Here is a 17,075-nt window from a genome sequence, read left to right on the forward strand (position 1 = left end):
GTGTAGTACTCCCAAGCAGACCGTCACTTGTCATTTACACAGCCGGTCCCGGCTGACAGTGACCCCTCGGGTCGTTCCTTACTCCATAGTTGCCAACCCTCCGGGAGCCTCTGGTAACAGCTGCAGAGGCGAAAGGTGTTGGGAGTTCTACGTTGTGCAGCTCTTGCCCACCTGGAGGCTGGAGTTTGCCTTTCCAGTCGGGAAGGCGAGGCCCTAGAGAGGGGCGGGCGGGGAGGGGGCCTCCGCGGCCAGCGGGGCGGGGGGGTGGAGCCGCGGGGGGCGGGGCCCCGGGCGTCCGCGCCGGCGCCGATGGGCGGGCGTCCCCCGGAGTCCGAGGCGGCGGCGTCCAGAACCCGGAGCCGCAGCCCAGCCCGAGCCGAGTGGGTGGCGGCGCCATGGCGTGCGCGGGGCTGCTCACCGTGTGCCTGATCCGGCCGCCCGCGCCCGAGCCCCGGCGGTCCCCCGCGCCCGTGCCTGCCGCCGGGCCCGCCGGACACGCGCTCTTCCAGGACGTGAGTGGGGAGCGGGCAGGGGGCGAAGGCTCTCTAGCTCTGGGGTTGTCAGTCTGTCCAGGTCTGTCCGCTCTCTCCCTGTGTCTCGCTGGGCTCTCAGTCTTTCGCTGTCTCTCCTTACCCCCGTCTCTGCGTCTCTCAGTCTCTTTTTCTGTCAGTGTCTCTCTCTCTCTCCAGGTCTGTTTGGGGCCCTGCTTCTGTCTCTGGGTCTCTGCCTCTCACCATCTCTCTCTGACCCTGCTGTCTCCATTCTCCCTTATCTTTGTCTCCTTTCTTTTGTGTCCGTTCTCAGTCTCTCACTCTCCTTATCTCCTGGTTCGGTGTCACTGCCCCTGCTGCCCCCCCCCCCCCCCCGCCCCCAGTCCACCCCATTTATGTGTCTGATGCAGTGGGGGCTGTCAACACTTGATCACAGGAGCAGTCCCCTCTGTGGCAATCCCAGGCTGGGCTGACCCAGTCAGGGGAGGCTGGAAGAATAAACAGCCCCCCAGACTGCTGATCCAGGGCTGATCCCAGAGTCCCATAGATCTGACCCAGAGGCCATGGAGTCCCATAGTTCGTCAGGACTGCCCACAGTGGTCTGTACCTCCCTCCTGTGTGTGGCAGGTGGCCCTGCAGCGCCCCCAGGGGCACCAACTAAGGGCAGCCTAGCCAGGCCTCAGTCACTGCCTCAGGCCCCTTCCTCCCCTAGTGCTCAGCCCCATCCTGGCCCATTCACTACCCCCCGCCCCCAGCTTCAGAGGTCTCTGCCTGTGGGAAAGACGGAAAGACGGCACTCCTGTCCACTCCCGCTGCCCCCAGTGACTCAGCACCTTGACCGCAGTCCTGGATGGAAGGAATCTGTCCATCCCGCTTCCCAGATGGAAAAACCAAGGCCGGAGGAGTTAGGAACATGTCCACAATCACACAGAGGCAGAGGCTTGTTTGAGTGTGGCCCCAGGTGCCCTCATTCACAGCATAGCACCCCTTCTTGCCATCTCCATCTGCCCCAGCCAGGCCACACTGGGCTGCTGTGTGACCCGAGACAGTGGCAGACCTCTGAGTCAGGCTTCTGGCTAGGGGTTAGATTCATCCCAATGCTTCACTGACCCAGAGGTAACAGCTGGAGAGGAGTGGCATTCAGGACCTGGAGTTGTTAAGGGTTCTTTGTCCAGACTTTGGCCGGCCCCTCCTTGCCAGGTGTGCTGGTCTCCCATTTGCTGGGCTGCTTTGGATGACCTGGGAGTCTCTGGTCCCTGATCATGTCTTGACTCTGTCCCTTTCTGCCTCTGTTGCCCTTCATCTCTGCTTCTCTGTAAATACAATCTGTCCACCCTTGCTTTCTGCCACTCCCACTCCCCTTTGCACATGTGTGTGCGTGCACACACACACACACGCATGCGAGCCTGCCCAAGGCCTTCACACTGAATCAGCCTCATAAGAAGCCCTGGCCCTGGAATGGTTAACCCCAGACACCCACAAAGAAAGGACTAGCCACTGTTTGCATATCAGGGTCTTAAGCACACAGGGAAAGAGCCTTGAGTGGGCAGAGTCTGGGATGGACCATGGCCATGCTGCAGAGTTAAGGGGTTCAGGTCTGGGACAAGTAGTGCCCAGGAACTTGGCCCATTTCCCCACCTTCAAGCTGGGACTGTGGCAAGGGCTCATACCTCAGACAGAACCCAGGGTAGCCTCTGGGTGTGGGAGATGGGGGTGCTGGAAGCTGGTGTGGAGCACCCCCTGTGGGGCCAGGACCTGCAGGAAATGTGAGCAAGTGGTGAGACCTGCTGTGTGATCTTCCTGTGCTCTCCTTGTTGGAAAGCCTCCCACAGGGCTGATCTGGGCAGGGGTTTAGGACCAGGCTGGGCAAGAGGAAAGGCAAGGTTGTGGGGGGGTAGGCTGGCCAGCTGGGGCCCTGATGAGCTGGGTGGGGGCATCCTGCCTCCTAGGCGGCACTCACAGTCTGTGCCCCTTTGTCCTCCAGGTTTTCCGCAGAGCAGACAAGAATGGTGAGTGCGCCTTTCCTTGAGTCTACAGTGTGGGGAGGGGTGGGGGCCATCAAGGAGGCTCAGGGGAGTGTCACGGGTTTGGAAGCACAGTCTAGAATGGAGAAAAATCTTGGGAAGACCCAAATCAGGAGAATCAGTCAAGCTGTCCTTCCCAGAGGGGGTGCCATTTGGAATTCAGTTTGGCAGGATGGAGAGTGGAGGGAATGTGGTTTAGCCAGAGGCTGGAGGTGGGGGCATACTCTCCCACAATGCCCCGGGCACAGGTATGGATAACTCTTCTATATGATTTTATGTTGTCCTCACAACCAACAGCTAGATGGGAATTCTTCATCCCATTTTACAGACTAAGGAGCACAGGCCCAGAGAGGTGTAGCAGGTTGCTTGAAGTCACACAGCCTTTAAGTGGTGGGCCTTGAATCCAGGTCTGTGTGATGCTTGGTTCCAAGCTTCCTGCGTAAGGGGCTTGGAAAGGTTGGGTGATGGAGATGAGGCTGTGGGGGATTGTGCTGTTAGATCTTTAGAGGGCTCAGTAACTTCCCATATGACTAACCACCTGGACCCAGGGAAGGCTTGCACAGGATGCTGCTGGGTCCAGGGAATCAGCTTCCCCTGCTCTGGGTCCTGGGCAGTCTCAGACCCTGGTTTGGGAAAACCTTGAAAGCTAAAGCAGGAGCCCTCAAGGGAGCCCACAATCAAGTTGCTGCCCACAACTTGGAGCAGCCCACTGTGTCCTGATTGGCCAGGTGAGGGTCTGAGCTGAGGCAGCCGGTCAGCCTTGGCCTTACTTCCATCTGGGGTCTTCAGACCCTTTGGTGTTTCAGCCTCCTGGAGACAGGATCGTGTCCCAACCCACTGATCAGCCAGCACACATTTGGATCATAGCACTCTGTCTGGGGAGGCTCAGACCACCCCCCCCCCCCCAGCTCTGCTCCCCCAACCCCATCTGCTTAGAGACCTTACAGGCAAATTCCCGGTGTCTTTGGCCATCCCCCTGGTGCTCTTAGACTATTCCATAGCCCCTGTGAAGAGAAGGGCATTACCTCCTGAGCCTGCCAGCCTGCGGCTTCTTGCAGGGGCTCCAACTCTTAGGAAGATCTCATCTGCCTCCTGGTGGCTTCTCTGTGAAGGGTGTGGGTACAGAGCAGCCTGGAGCCAGGCTTGGCAGGCAGAGACTGAGCCCCCAAGTCCTCCGAGTGATGTCTAGGTTCTGCCATGACCTGGCCATGTCCCAGGCTTTCCATTTGCTTCTTCATTTGGCAAGCATTTATTGAGTCCCTATGCAATGCCATGTGTGTGCTGCCTTGTCCTTTGGGTGCCTGAAGAGTGGACCCTGTTGCCTTAAGCGGGCACCCCTGGAGACTCTTTTGTCCCCAACAGCCAAGTCCCCCCAAGCTCAGAATTCCATTCCACCTGGCCAAGTAGCTTTAGGGGGTCTGAAGCTGGTGGCAGGGGTGCAGCCAGGGGTCAAGGATACCAGCTCTGCTCTCTGCTCCCACCCCAGATGATGGTAAGCTCTCATTTGAGGAGTTCCAGAATTACTTTGCTGATGGGGTTCTCAGCCCTGGGGAGCTGCGGGAACTGTTCAGCGGCATTGATGGGCCCTCCACTGAGTGAGTACGAGAACGGGTGGGTGAGCTGGGTGTAGATGTGAAGCTAGGCTCTCCCAGCCCCACGGTGTCCCCTGCCTCCTTATGGAGGATGGGGGGTTGCATAGGGAGAGAGGTGCTAGGGCTTGATGACAGCTTTACCCGCCCACTCACTCCCTCCCTGGCTCCAGCCTTGTCCATCACACTCCTTCCAGCTGGGACCCCAAAATAGCCCGGTCTGAGTCACCAGCCGTGGTTCAGCCCACAGGTGTCCCCCCACCCCCCTCCCCATTCCCGCTTCCTGCAGGGACAAGGGGATGCCTGAGGATAGCTGGGCCTCACCTGCTTCCACGCATTGATGCAGGTTCATGAACACGCACATACCTCCCCATGTGTGCTCCCACATCTACGGGCCTTAGCAGGAGTCTGCATGCTTCCCTCCCCATGCTTCCTCACATGGGTGTATACACATACACAGCTGTCCCTCCCTCTCCCCCAACATCTCCTTAGAATAAATTTCAAACTCTGGGTCAGCGTTCAAGGCTTCCATGCCCTTCCCTACTCTGAGGCTTGGGCCGGACCTTTTATTTGCAATGTTGCCACCTCCCCACCACCAGACACTCCGATCAAATTCCTTGTCCTTGAAGGCCTAACTTAAGCACCCTCCTTCTGGAAGTCCTCCCTAACCTACCAGGTAATACCCCAGGCCTTCTCTGAACTTCCCCAGACCTGGTTTTCCCTTCCCGGCTCTGATTATACTCCTCTCTGGCCTGTGTCCACATTTCTCTCCCTGGTCCTGAGTTCCCCTTGGAGGCCAAGAGTGGGTCTGAATTTTCACCCTCAGTAATACCCTTGCTGCCCCCATTGGCCCACTGAGCAGCTTAAATTGGGTGGAGGCAGAAGCAGCCTCCTCATCAGGCTGAGCTGGGGTGGGCAGTGGGAGGAACATTGGCTTCAAAGTCTCAGGTCACCAAGCTTAAGTCTGTGGGACTGAAGCGTGCCTCCTCTTTTTCCTGCAGCAATTTGGAAACGGAGAAACTGTGTGGTGAGTAGGTCCACGGGAGCTCTGGTCTCCTGGCGCCCCTGGGCAGGTGGGCATGATGTTCCTTGGAGGCTGTTCCTTCTCTCCTAATGGAACAAGATGGGCTTGCCTCAGGATATGAGGCCTGGTTGGCTGTTGAGGAATCCCAGGTTGGGTAAATGAGGCCGCGGAGCAGGAGTAGGGGGTGGTCTGGGAACCTTTGAGCACCTTCTCTGCCTGCAGACTATTTCTCAGAACACCTGGGTGTCTACCGGCCTGTGCTGGCCGCACTGGAGTCACTGAACTGTGCCGTTCTCACTGCCATGGACACCACCAAGCTGGTGAGTGGAGGGGTTGATGGTGGAGGGCCTGGAATGAGGGCAGGGGTGTCTGCTGTCCTATGGGAGCCTCTACTGTCATGGCTCAGGGCTGTGAAGCTAGAGGCTTGGGTTCTCTCCCACATTCTGGCTGTGTACCTTTATCTCTCTGGGCCTCAGTTTTCTCATCTTTAAACTGGGGATAATAATAGAGCTTACCTCCATACATTTGATGTGACAGAGAAATGAGAATGAAGGCAGGGATTTTTGCCTTTCGTGTTCTCTATTCCCAGCACCCAGAGCTGTGCCTGGCACACAGCAGCCACTTGCTACCTGGAGCTCCTGCTGCTGTTTTTATTATTGGCCAGACCTAACTATTGTGGGGTATCAAGCCCAGGACCCAGCAGGGATGGGCTGGGAGGTGGGCATACTCACACACAGCCACAGGCCCATGCAGGTGTGTGGAACCTGGTGGGGCAGGGCCTGGCCTGAGGACACGTGTAAGGCAGGCAGGCATGTAGCACCCAAGTGTTTGTATGCATGCGTGGCCACATGTACATACGAGCACAAACAGTGCTCACAGCCAGGGCTCTAGGCTCTTGGAGAGCGACTTCAAAAACACAAGCCACCCCTCCCTTTGTATGTTTCTTTTAAGAAATGTCTCCGCCTCCCTTTGTCCCATAGCTCTTAATAAGGAGGCAAGAAGGGAACAGTAAGGATTGTGTGTGACCCCATATTTACAGAAGGGGAAACTGAGGCCTTCAGTGAGTCAATGATCAGCTAAGGACAGGGCTTCCTTTTCTGGTTGCTTCTCCATGGGTTTTAGTAGGTTTTCTGCCGTTGAGGCTTGGCATAGGATGGGAATCCAAATAGTACATGATGAGCAGTTGATGTGTTGTGGTAATTTCCATATCTGTGGCCTGGACACAAGTGGGAGTGTTATCTTCCTTGTTGCCATGGAAACGGGGCCCTGGGGGTAGGCACCTGGACTGGTATTCTCTGAACTGGCACTGGTTATGGTAGATCCAAACTGCAGGTCAAAGTGAGGGTCCTTGGGATCTCGACCACCTCCTCCTGGCTTAGTAAGGGGTAGGAGTGACCATCAGCACATGATGACTCTGCCACCTCCAATCACTTGAGACTTTTATTTGGCACTCAATGCCTCTGATAGAGCTATAGCTCAGCCCACCGTGCCCCTCATGTGGCACCTCCCCTCCAGTCCAACATGACTCAGTTGAACACTTCGTGCACCAGCCTGGAGCCACACTCCTGGTACATGGCCCGGGTTATCCAGCGCTGTTGGAAGGAACGCAAGGAGGCCACCATGGAGCCACCTGTCCACACTGCTGTGCCACGCCCAGGCTTGGCCACCAGGTGAGGCCGCAGTGCCCCATAGCCGTGTCTCCGGCACTGCGCCTCTAGCTCCACTTCCAGGCGCTCAGTGAAGCCAGGGAAAAGCGTGGAACCACCAGCCAGCACCACGGTATCGGCCAGCCGCGTCCTTAGAGTCGCAGGGACCCTCTGCAGTGCCTGGAAGGCCAGTGCAGGCAGTCCTGGCTCAGCCTGGCCTAGCAGACTCGGCTGGAAGATGGGTTCCGGGCAGCGGAAGCGCTCGCTGCTGAGGCAGAAAGAGCACCCGTTGCCTAAACAGAAACTGACCGGATGGTGGCGGTCAGAGTTACGAAGGTCACCCTCAAAGTCCAGCGACACATAGCAGCAGCGCTTCTTGAGCTGTGTGATGGCCTTGCGGGGCAAGGCCTGCAGCGATGGATCAGGGCACGTTGCCACCAGCAAGTCCCGCAGGTAGCGCGACAGGGTGCTGCCTGCGATGTCCAGCCGGAAGGTGGCCTCGTGCCACGAGTGGCCCGCATAGACGGGTGTGGCGTGGCACACGCCTGCACCTGCCTCTACGGCCAGCCCGCTGAACGCTCCAGTGGAGCAGAGCGCCAACAACGCCGTGCTGGCCATGTGGCACGCAGGCACCACCAGGGCCTCGAACAGCAGCTCGGCCACCTTCTCGCGGCTCGCAGGCGGCGCCGACGGCGAGTCACTCACTAGCACGGGCCACTGCTCCGGGCACACCCGCAGGCCGCCCACCAGCAGGCGCTCCCACAGCCCCTCCAGTGCCTCCCAGTCCACCACCACGCCGTGCTTGATGGGGTGCGCCCGTTCCACGCCGCCCGCCAGCCCGCAGCCGGGTGCGCGGGTACACATCGGCCGGTCCCAGGTGGGCACCAGGCTGGAGCTCTTCAGCACCAGGCGGGGCTGGCGCTCGCCCCCGAAGCCCGCCTTGATGAAGCCCGAGCCCTGGTCTACCACCACCGCCATGCGGCCCAGCGAGGGCGGCCGACGGACCCGGCGGCTCCCGGACCTCCCGGACACCGACGCCACGGCGCCTCTCCCGGCTCGACCCCGCCCTTCGCCAGAGGCCCGCCCCCCGCCTCACTGGAGGCCCGCCTTTCAGCTCTTGGCTCGGGCCCCAGGCCTAAGTCTTGGCCTTTCTGGTTACAGAACTAGCGCCCTCAATTCTTGGCTCCGGCCTCTGGTCCTGAGCTCCCACTTTTCCGGCCAGACTGGACGTCTCTTTTCAGCTCTTGGCTCTGCCCACAGGCCCGAGCACCTGCCACTGATTGGAGCGTCAGTCTCCGTTCCTGCGGGCTCCGGCTGCTTTTGGCCCTCTTTGCCCTCCTGTGGCTCAAGGCTTAAGACCCACCTTGCACCAAGCCCACCCCTCTGAGGACGCGCCTCCGCTATGTGGCTCCGCCCCCTCAGTCTTGGTGGACGTAGATGTTGAGAGGGCCTCGTTCAATCCTTCTAGATGAGAAGCCTCTGGGAGCAGCAGGGCTCTAACAATGATGGGGCCTTGTGGCAATGTCCTCCGGACATATATCCTTACTTGGGGACCCAGGAGTCCAGCCCAGTCCTTGAGCCCCAGAAGGTCTCCTGGCACCTCTCTCTTGGCCTTGACTTAAGGTAAGAGGGGGTGGTCAGAGAAGGAAGGAAAAGAACTCGGATTGGACTCATTGTGACCTCAGTCCTCAGTACCTGCTGTATTCCACAGACCTCTCCCATGAGAACTCCCTGGACCCATCCTCTCTCCTGAGACAGGGCCAAGAGCAGTGATTTTGGCATCAGGGGATCTGGCCTCAGCTGTCCAGCACAACCAGAATGCTTCAGATTATCCGATGTACTCTGGCCGATGTGCAGCAGTCTCCTCCCCCCTCCCCCCCTTCCTTCATGCTGAAGGGAAAGCTCTTAATCACAGATCTGTAGCCACTCATAGGACCTATGTGAGCTCAGCCCTGAGGGGCCCAGGCAGCCGACATAGGGACCCTACCTGCAGGGGCTTCCATGTATGGACTCCAGTGGACCCGAGGAGTTTGTGACTCAGTTCTGAAGATGACTCACTGTGCCCCCCTGAGCAAGTCCTAATCTCTCTCTGGCTCACTTTCTTCCTCCAGAACGTACTAATAATCCTCACATAGGAAAAAGGCCACTTCTAGTCTCTGCAGAGTCTATTATTCTCTTTAGGACCATTTCGGTTGCAAGTAGAAGACCTACTCAACTGAGCTTAAGCTAAAATAGGGATTTGATTACAAGGATCTTGTAGGCCTTATGGACGCCAAGAACAAAGATGAAATCAGGTTTCAGGAACAGACTGGACGCAGGGCCTAGCTGCAGGATGTGTACAGGCTCTGCATTGCTTTATTCTTCTGAAGACTGGTTTCAGCCCATGCATGCTCATGTAGAAAACAGTCTCTCACATCTCCTGAATTACAGTCCCAGGAAAGAGGCTGATAGGACCAGCCTAGGCCAATCACGTATGGCCAGGATGTGTGGCCACATTGAAGGACATGGTTACCTTGATTTTAACCACAGGGATGGCAAGAAAGGGTATGTTTTTATAAGCATTTGGGGAGATGCCATGGGTCATGCAACCTCCAGCCTGACGCAGGGGATACAGAAGGGATGTCGATTGTGTTGACACTAACAGAAGTGCATCTGTAGCAGAAGCCGGGCCTGTGTCTTTAATGAGCTGGGACCTTCACCCCCTGCTGCATCTGTCCCCTTTGGGACATTCTGAGGTGGTCACCAGCTGGCTACAGGTTCGGTAGGGCTGGGGCAGCACTCAGGTCTGGAGCTGGGTTTGGGGCCCAGGAAAATGAGAAGTAGGTCTTTCTCACAGATAACATGCCAGGCCTCTCCTGGGTGGATTAGGGAGGTGAACCTTGCATTGGAGACCACAGTGGCAATATAGCCAGAGCAAGGGTGAGGATATGAGTCACTCAGAAGCCCTAGAGGGAAAGACTAAGGCTGGGGGCTGAGCTTGCATTTGACAACAATAAGTTTGGGCGTTTCCCTCTGGGCTTTGGAGAAATCAGTGGGAGCTTAGGAGCGGAGCCAACTGTCCTACAGACAGCTAAGTGGTTTGAAGAAGTCTCTGACTGCAATGTGGGGAAGGGGATGGCACAAGGTAGGGTGAGGGACAAGTGATGAGGTGGCTTGGGGGTTACCAAGCAGAGTGGGGTAGGAGTGAGGGGTCAGAAGCCCCCAGACCCCAGCCTCTCCTCCTGGGTGCTCTCACAGGCAGAATGTGAGTCTCAGGCCCCAGCCCAGCTGACCGTGGGACCCTCACAGTTTTTTCCAGGATGGTGGTGTCTGTTGCCTCCGCCCCCTGCCTAAGAAGGACTTGTGGATGTTGAGGACTCTTGAAGATGTTAGGTTTCGGCTGGAGGCAGGTCCCTCCTCCTAGCGTGCCCACACCGGGGTTTGCCCAAACTCACCTCCCTTGGGCCTGCAAACCTGAAGGTCTGACCCGGGCCTGGAGTTGGAGGAGGAGGAGGGAAACAGCTTCCCTCCACTGTGGCAGGGTGTCCCTCCCCACCTGGGGGCAGGGGTTCTGACGCTTGGGTCACAAGGAAGGAGAAGGCTCGGTTTTGGCGCCAAGCCATTGCCGTTGCTCGGCCCTCAGTCCTACCGTTTCATCCGCGTCTCGCTCTGGGCCCGGTTACCCCCGCCCAGCTCTGCGCCTCTCAGACAGAGCCAGCAGGCGCCAGGGGTGCTATGCGCTCTTTATTGGGCCACGGGCCGGGCGCTCAGGGTCGCGGGCGAGGGCAGCGGCGCCGCTTGAGCGGCTGCTCCTCGGCGGGGTCGGCCTCGCGGTTCGCCGGAACGTCGGTCAGCAGGCGAGAGTAGAGCCGCTGCCAGCCCGGCACGACCTTGGCCCCGCCCCCCGCTCCGGGCGCGCCGGCCGCGCAGCGCCCCTCCTGCAGCCGCGCGTCCAGCAGCAGCAGCAGGACCGAGAGCGTCTTCATCTCTCGCGCGCGTGCGCCCTCGCGCCGATCAGCGCAGTCGCCCGCTCCTCGCAGCGTGGGCGCCGCCGCCGGGGAGCCCACGGGGGCGCCCGTCGCGTCCTCGCCTGGACGCCCGGGCCGCGCGCCTGAGCCCGCCGCCACGTCGGATAGCTGCTGCTGCTTGTCCAAGGGGAAAAGCAGCACGATCTTGGCCTGGGGCGGGGCGGGAGCGTGAGGGGGAAGAGCGTACAGCGCCTTCTTCTTGAGGATCCTCACCCACCCAGATCCAGTCTCCCAGGACTCTGCCCCCTTTACATTTCCAGGACTCCCGCTCTCCTCCCGTGCTCGGGGGCGGGAGTGGGTCTCTCCCGGTCCCATTGCCCAGGACACCTGCCTTCCCTCTGGAAACGTTCACCCACCGTAGCTGACCTCCTGGGACTTGCACCGTCTGCGATTATGGGATCTTTGCCTGCCCTCCCAGCCTTAGTAGCGGGACTCTCACCCCCCGGACCCCCTCCAGGGCCTCTGCCCACTCGAAGAAGGGGAAAAGTAGCATGTTTTGAGGCTGGGAGCTGGAAAGGGGGCATAAAGGAGCTCCCTGTGCCCATAGCCCCTGCGGTACCAACTAAGGCTGATTCACCACGCAGAACCCTCTACTTCTCTGTGGGGAGTTGGGAGAATCCCTTCCGGCCCACCCTCCTGGGCTCCCGTCTCCTAATTTCTCCTGGTTGCTTGAATCCCTGCCCTCCCTCTGGGCTTTTAGGACCCAACCACACCACGTAGGTTCCTGGGACTGCCATCTTCAGAGGGGTTATCCAAGCCCTTCCATGCACCTCGGACTTATGCCCACAAGGCCTAGAATCCCAGCATCCCCTCCTGCCCACCTGTTCAAGTTCCCCTGACTCCCACCTGCCCTAACACCCTGGCACTCACGTTTGGCTTCTTCCGCTTGAGATGGCTGAAGAACTGCTGTTTCCACCCAGCCTTGTCCATGTCAGGTGGCCTCTCCCTGCAGGCCTGCTTGGGCACTTTGGTTCTCTTGTGAGAACTGTTGTTTCCCATGGCAGGGCTGGTCACCACTGGAGGCCACAGCCCATGCTGCCTCTGCCCTGCCCTCTGGCTGGGGGAGGGGCACTCTTGTCCTCACTCTATCCTGAGGAGGTCACATTGTGACCTCATAGGTCAACCTCACCAGCTGTAGGCTCTAAGCTCCTCCTCCCAGAACCCACAGGTGAATCTTGGCTGCATTTACTCTGTGACTTTTGGCCTTGGTTTCTCAGGTGTAAAACTGGGCTGATAATCACAAATAAGGCAATGCTTGTAAGGCGCTTAGTGGTGAGTAGAGAGGAATTTTTGTGGTCCCGGTTTGAATTCTGACTCTGCCACTAACTAATTGTGTGATCTTGGCCCAAGGTAATTAATTGCTCCAGGCCTCAGTCTTATCTACAAAATGGGGTCCATTATGGTTTTTATAAGTTGTTATGAGGATTAAATGAAATTCTGCTTGGAACAGGGCATGGCACAGAGGGTGCTTGTGGCAGCTGGGTTTTTTGGTTGCAAGCAACAGAGACTCGATCGACCATCTTGAGCGCTCAAAAGGGAATTTATTGGAAGGATTTCAGAGAGCTCAGAGCATGGCCAGGAAGTCTGGAGAACAAGGATTGGAGACAGGGCAGAAACCACTGGCCTAAGATTGAGAGCACCTGGCCCCCATTCTGTTCCTGCCTCCCAGCTCATGAGCCTGGCCCAGCAGGGCCCATCTGATGGCTGAGCAGAGGCAGGTCATGGAAAGAAATGAAGCCCCTGATGGATGTTGCCTCTGGAGCCCTTTGTGGAGGGTGGGCAAGCACCTGGACTTTGGCTTCTCAGGACTCCCAACCTGGGCTGTGTCCTATGTAGGAATTAGTTCACTGAAGTTTTTCAACCGCTCGGTGAGACGGCTATTATCCTCCCTGTTCTCTAGGTGAGGAAACTAAGGCACAAGGAGACGAAGGTAGTTGGAGAGTCTCTGAGCATCTCAAATGGGCAGTGTAGGGACTGGCCTGTCGGCCTTGTCTCTCTGCCCACGTTGGGAGGGGCTGAGTGGAGGCTAGTGATGTAGGAATCAGTGCTATGTGTATAAGGACAGTGGCCTGGCTGTTTTGTATCTGCAGCTCCTAGTAGAAGTTAAGTATTTGTTGCATGGATGAGTGCATGAATGAATGCACGCATAGGTCATGAGTTTAGGGCCAACTGGTGAGCATGGGGCCACATCACACCATCATTTTGCCTCATGCCTTCTGATGCCATGTGACCTGCCTTACACCCCCCTCTCTCCCCCCACCACCACCAGCCTGGCTAAAGGTGGTGGCCCAACAGGGAAGGGGCCTTAGGGCCCAGAAAATGGCAGATGCCTCCCTGTAAAGGTGGCCTTACACCTCCCAGGAAGGGAGGCCAGGCCCTGCTCCCAGTCCCACAACTGTCCTGCTCTGGTTGTACGCTCTCTGCTCTTCATGCTGTACTATTGCTTGGATGGGCAAGGGTAGGGGAGCAGGACAGTGGCTCCCCATTCAGAAATATATGCTTGGGGCCAGGATATGTTGAGCATGCTCCCTCTGCCCCCAGGAATATGAGCGGGCCTCCAAGGTGGACCAGTTTGTGACCCGCTTCCTACTGCGGGAGACGGTGAGCCAGCTACAAGCCCTGCAGAGTTCGCTGGAAGGGGCGTCAGATACCCTGGAGGCCCAGGCCCGTGGCCCACGGTATGTGAGGTGCCCTGCTGGTCATTGTCTCCACATTCCAGGGCCTTCAGCTTTCATCACATTCCGCCGCTCCAGCATCCCAGAGCCCATTATTCTTGTTCTTGGACAGGGAGGCCAAGAAGGGGTGAGAGGGAGCGGCTGGCTGGGCCTCAGTGTCCCAGGAAGCCTGTCTTGCTCCACCCAGGCCCAGCCCTGTGCAGGGGCCCCAGTCCTTGGCCTGTGGGTCTGGGAGCAATGGGCTGACCCTCCACTTCTCTTAGGTCAGATGAAGACAGCGTGGAGGTACAGAGCAGGCCCCATGGCTGCCGGAGGGCAGGGCGCAGGGCCCCGCGGAGCGTCAGTCGGTCACCCGCCTGGTCTCCTGGCTCCTCCGACACAGGTGCCCCCGGTGCCCACTCACCCACTGCCCCTCAGCTCATCCTGAGAGGCTTCCCAACCCGAGGGGGCCCATGCCTGACTTCCCCCCCATGGGTGTCCCACCCCAGGGCAGAGCTCAGAAGCTGAGATGCAGTGGCGGCTCCAGGTCAACCGTCTCCAGGAGCTCATTGACCAGCTTGAGTGTAAGGTGAGTGACCAGGTGGCCAGTGCCCCAAGGGGGAGGTTCTTCCTGGAATCTACATAAGCCAGGCACACACCGGGGGCCTTGCCCACACTCTGTGTCCCTCATAGGCCCCCCGGCTGGAACCCCTGCATGAAGAGGAGCTTACCAAGGGGCCTGGCTCGGTGAGTCCAGGAGAGGGACAGGCAACTGGGTATTGGGCCAGGACGAGGTGCTCATCAAATGAGGGGTTTCACGGGGCCTGCTGCCTGCTTGGCCTCTGTGTTACACACATGCCCATTTCCCAGACTTGGCCCAGCCCTCGTCCCCCAAGCCTGGCAGGTGCTGGGTTCTGGCCCTTGCTCTGTGACCCTGTAGAAATCACTGTCTCTCTCTGGGTATTAGTTCACTTCATCTGCGTTCCTGAAAGCTGGGTCTGGGGTGTGTGGGTGGAGGCTAGAGGGGGAAGTGGTGGCATGCTGCTGGAGGGGGGGACAGTGGCTGGATCAAGGCAATGATCTTGGCCATGAGGAGAGGCTGGAGGCAGGGATGCTGGGGGCCAGGTTGGGGCAGGAGCTTGACCTCACGGTAGGCGGGGCTGGTGCAAGTCAAGAAGGGCGGAGTCCTCCTGAAGGCCAGAGCCAGTCCTTCCCCGGGGCCCTGCCTCACCCCGGCTCACCAGGCTGCCTCTCTTGCCAGCACATCCTCGTGGCCCAGAGGCAGGTGCACGTGGCAGAGGAAGCCCTGCAGGATTTCCACCGTGCCCTGTGCTGCTATGTGGACTTCACAGGGGCCCAGAGCCGTTGCCTGCAGTGAGTTCCTAGCTGGCCAGTGGGCTGGCCAAGGTCAGGGGAGGGGGGTGAGCAGGGCAAAGTGCTGGGGCTGGGCGTCCTTGGCCAAGGCTCCCGTCAGACACCCAGGCTGGGTGGGCAGTGGTGGTGGTAGCCTGGGCCTGGCCTGGCCATCTCTTTGGCCCCACAGTGTGTCTGCCCAGAAGATGCTGGACAATGCCTCTTTCACCCTATATGAGTTCTGGCAGGATGAGGCCTCCTGGAGAAGGTATGAATGGTATCTGAAAGCTAAAGTTTACTGAGTATGGGCCCTGGAGTGAGTCAGGCGTGGGTTCAAATCATCCTCTATTAATCACTGGCTGTGTGACCTCGGGAGAGTTACTCATCCACTCTGAGCCCCAGTGATCTTTCCAAAATGAGAGTCATAATAGGTCTACCTTTCTATGAGCCAAACGAGATGGCATATGAAAAGCTGAGCACGATGGCAGGAACACAGTAGATGGCGGGCACTCAGTGAATACACACTGTTACCACCGTGCCACGGTCTATGCCAAGCACCCACGTATTATTTCACGTCATCCCCCCAGTGTCCCGGTACAGTAGGCAATATTGTCCCCATTTCACAGAGAGAGAACCGAGGCTCAGAGCCAATGTGATCTGGGATCTGGGATCTGAATCCAGACAGTAGGACGGGGTGGGGGTGGGGAGCTCTCAGCCATGTGGTCTTGCTCTTCGAGGGACCAGCTCCAGCCTCAGGTCACTCCACGGCCCTCCCCAGGCACCAGCAGTCCGCCTGCAGTAAGGCCTTCCAGCGCATCCTCATTGACCACCTGCGAGCTCCAGACACCCTCACCACTGTGTTCTTCCCAGGTATGCTGTGGCCCCCGACCCTGCTCCACAGCCCTACAGAGTGGCAGTAGGCCCCTGATGGCCTCTGACCCTCAACCTCTGACCCCTAGCCTCCTGGTGGATTATGAATAATAACTGAGCCTGACCTGCATAAGCCAAGGCCCTGGCGCCCTACCTGCCTCCTTCTGGAGCTTCTCGACTGGTCGACTCAGCACCAAGACCAAGGATGCTGCCACTCTTAGAACTGGGGCCGGGCTCTCAAAGGTCCCCCTGCCCCAGACCCAGCTGGTGGAGAGTCTCTCAGCCCAGGGATCAGGGACTGGGCTGCTCGCTTTCTATTTATTTATCAGTGTGTTTTATTGTTTGTAGCTTTGGCCTCTGAGGCATTCTGGCCTCTGCCTGGCTCAGGAAGCTTGGATTTGGTCACCTCTGTCCCAGCCTTGTGTGACACAGAGGAAGGAGGTCGCTTCCCTCTCTGGGTGGGCCTCGGGCTTTCTGGCTGCCTAGTGGGTACCCTGCTTTCTTCCTGCTGTCTTGGGGCCAGGCTTCTGCTCTTCCTCAGCCAGCAGCAGAACCAGGGCTGATGCTCAGGGACACCACCCCCACCCCCCCACCACCAAACCTCGACCCCTGAGGCTGGGCCGGATCCGTCTGCAGTGTGGGGTAAGGACCTGGGTGTCCCCATCACCCTCCTGGGTTAGCAGGCTTCCAACTCTTCCAGCACCCTTGGCTGCACCAGAGACCTCGGCAAGATCCTGGGTTGGTTTGCATGTCATTTGCATATATTTTGCATGTTCATGCCTACCCACACTCAGGGCACTATGGGAAGTCCCAAGGTGACCTTGCCAAGTAGCAATAATTTGGGCCCAGTGTCACCTGCTCCCCCCAGATACCTCCAAACCCCAACCCCCAGCCCAAGACCCCAGCACAGAGGCAATAAAGGCAGTGGTCACCTCTGGTGTTGTGTCCTCTCTCTCCCTCTGCAAGAAGGCCAGGCCCTGGGGTTGGTTTGCATCTCAGACGAGAGATTTAGGGCAGACAACCTATCCTTAGGAATCAGTCAGTTCCTATCTTGAGCTCCCTTGTGAACAGATGATGATGATGATGATAACTTAAATCACAGCTCGTCTCCGTTTCCTCAACTCAGGACCTCCTCAGGCTCACAAGCCCTGGTTCTTGGGCCTTGTCTGGGAAAGGGGGTAGACTGGATTGGATCTCTGCTCTCAACCCCCTGAAAGTCAGCTGGCTGTCCTAGCTTCACCACCACCCTCATTGCCAACATGATGTGGTCTGAAGTTGGGGGCACAGAACCTTCTTGGAGTCCCAGATAGTGTAACTGCATGCCTGTGAGAAGTTCTGTCCCCTGACAGAACCTTCCTCCCCACGGCCCCCCTTCCAGACTGGATTTGTCACCACCCATGTCACCTGACAGAATCAG

The 17,075-nt window shown here is 58.3% G+C and overlaps 3 protein-coding genes across 4 annotated transcripts; 1 reads left to right on the plus strand and 2 right to left on the minus strand.

Annotated features, from left to right (window-relative positions):
- Window positions 1–300: 300 nt before the first annotated feature.
- Window positions 301–16,594, plus strand: NECAB3 (N-terminal EF-hand calcium binding protein 3). Of its 2 annotated transcripts, XM_047852082.1 has the most exons (13): window positions 301–512; window positions 2,476–2,500; window positions 4,002–4,110; window positions 5,106–5,131; window positions 5,351–5,448; window positions 13,323–13,459; window positions 13,720–13,838; window positions 13,945–14,024; window positions 14,129–14,182; window positions 14,697–14,809; window positions 14,979–15,056; window positions 15,567–15,658; window positions 15,748–16,594. In XM_047852082.1, exons 1-13 carry the CDS (start codon window positions 396–398, stop codon window positions 15,774–15,776), a joined length of 1,077 nt encoding a protein of 358 aa, XP_047708038.1. In that variant the 5' UTR covers window positions 301–395; the 3' UTR covers window positions 15,777–16,594. The 2 variants fall into 2 exon arrangements, with proteins under 2 accessions (XP_047708038.1, XP_047708039.1); XM_047852083.1 differs by lacking the exon at window positions 14,979–15,056.
- Window positions 6,554–7,392, minus strand: ACTL10 (actin like 10). Its single transcript, XM_047852084.1, has one exon. It carries the CDS (start codon window positions 7,390–7,392, stop codon window positions 6,655–6,657), a length of 738 nt encoding a protein of 245 aa, XP_047708040.1. The 3' UTR covers window positions 6,554–6,654.
- CA3H20orf144 (chromosome A3 C20orf144 homolog) lies at window positions 10,484–11,780 on the minus strand. Its single transcript, XM_047852085.1, has 2 exons — window positions 11,652–11,780; window positions 10,484–10,931 (listed from the first exon to the last, which is right to left on the minus strand). The coding sequence occupies exons 1-2, from the start codon at window positions 11,778–11,780 to the stop codon at window positions 10,521–10,523; spliced, it is 540 nt and encodes a 179-aa protein (XP_047708041.1). The 3' UTR covers window positions 10,484–10,520.
- Window positions 16,595–17,075: the final 481 nt, after the last annotated feature.

The sequence above is a fragment of the Prionailurus viverrinus genome, chromosome A3, assembly GCF_022837055.1.
Source record: "Prionailurus viverrinus isolate Anna chromosome A3, UM_Priviv_1.0, whole genome shotgun sequence".
In the NCBI taxonomy this organism is placed as follows: domain Eukaryota; kingdom Metazoa; phylum Chordata; class Mammalia; order Carnivora; family Felidae; genus Prionailurus; species Prionailurus viverrinus.

Bases quoted from the DNA above. Each gene is read 5' to 3' on its own strand.
- NECAB3 (XM_047852082.1), top strand. From the start codon at position 396: ATGGCGTGCGCGGGGCTGCTCACCGTGTGCCTGATCCGGCCGCCCGCG. The intron at 13,460-13,719 runs GTATGTGAGGTG...CACTTCTCTTAG, and splicing joins GCCCAGGCCCGTGGCCCACG to GTCAGATGAAGACAGCGTGG. The intron at 13,839-13,944 runs GTGCCCCCGGTG...GTCCCACCCCAG, and splicing joins TCCTGGCTCCTCCGACACAG to GGCAGAGCTCAGAAGCTGAG.
- ACTL10 (XM_047852084.1), bottom strand. From the start codon at position 7,392: ATGGCCAGCACGGCGTTGTTGGCGCTCTGCTCCACTGGAGCGTTCAGC.
- CA3H20orf144 (XM_047852085.1), bottom strand. From the start codon at position 11,780: ATGGGAAACAACAGTTCTCACAAGAGAACCAAAGTGCCCAAGCAGGCC. The intron at 10,932-11,651 runs GTGAGTGCCAGG...GCCCCGCCCCAG, and splicing joins TCAAGCGGAAGAAGCCAAAC to GCCAAGATCGTGCTGCTTTT.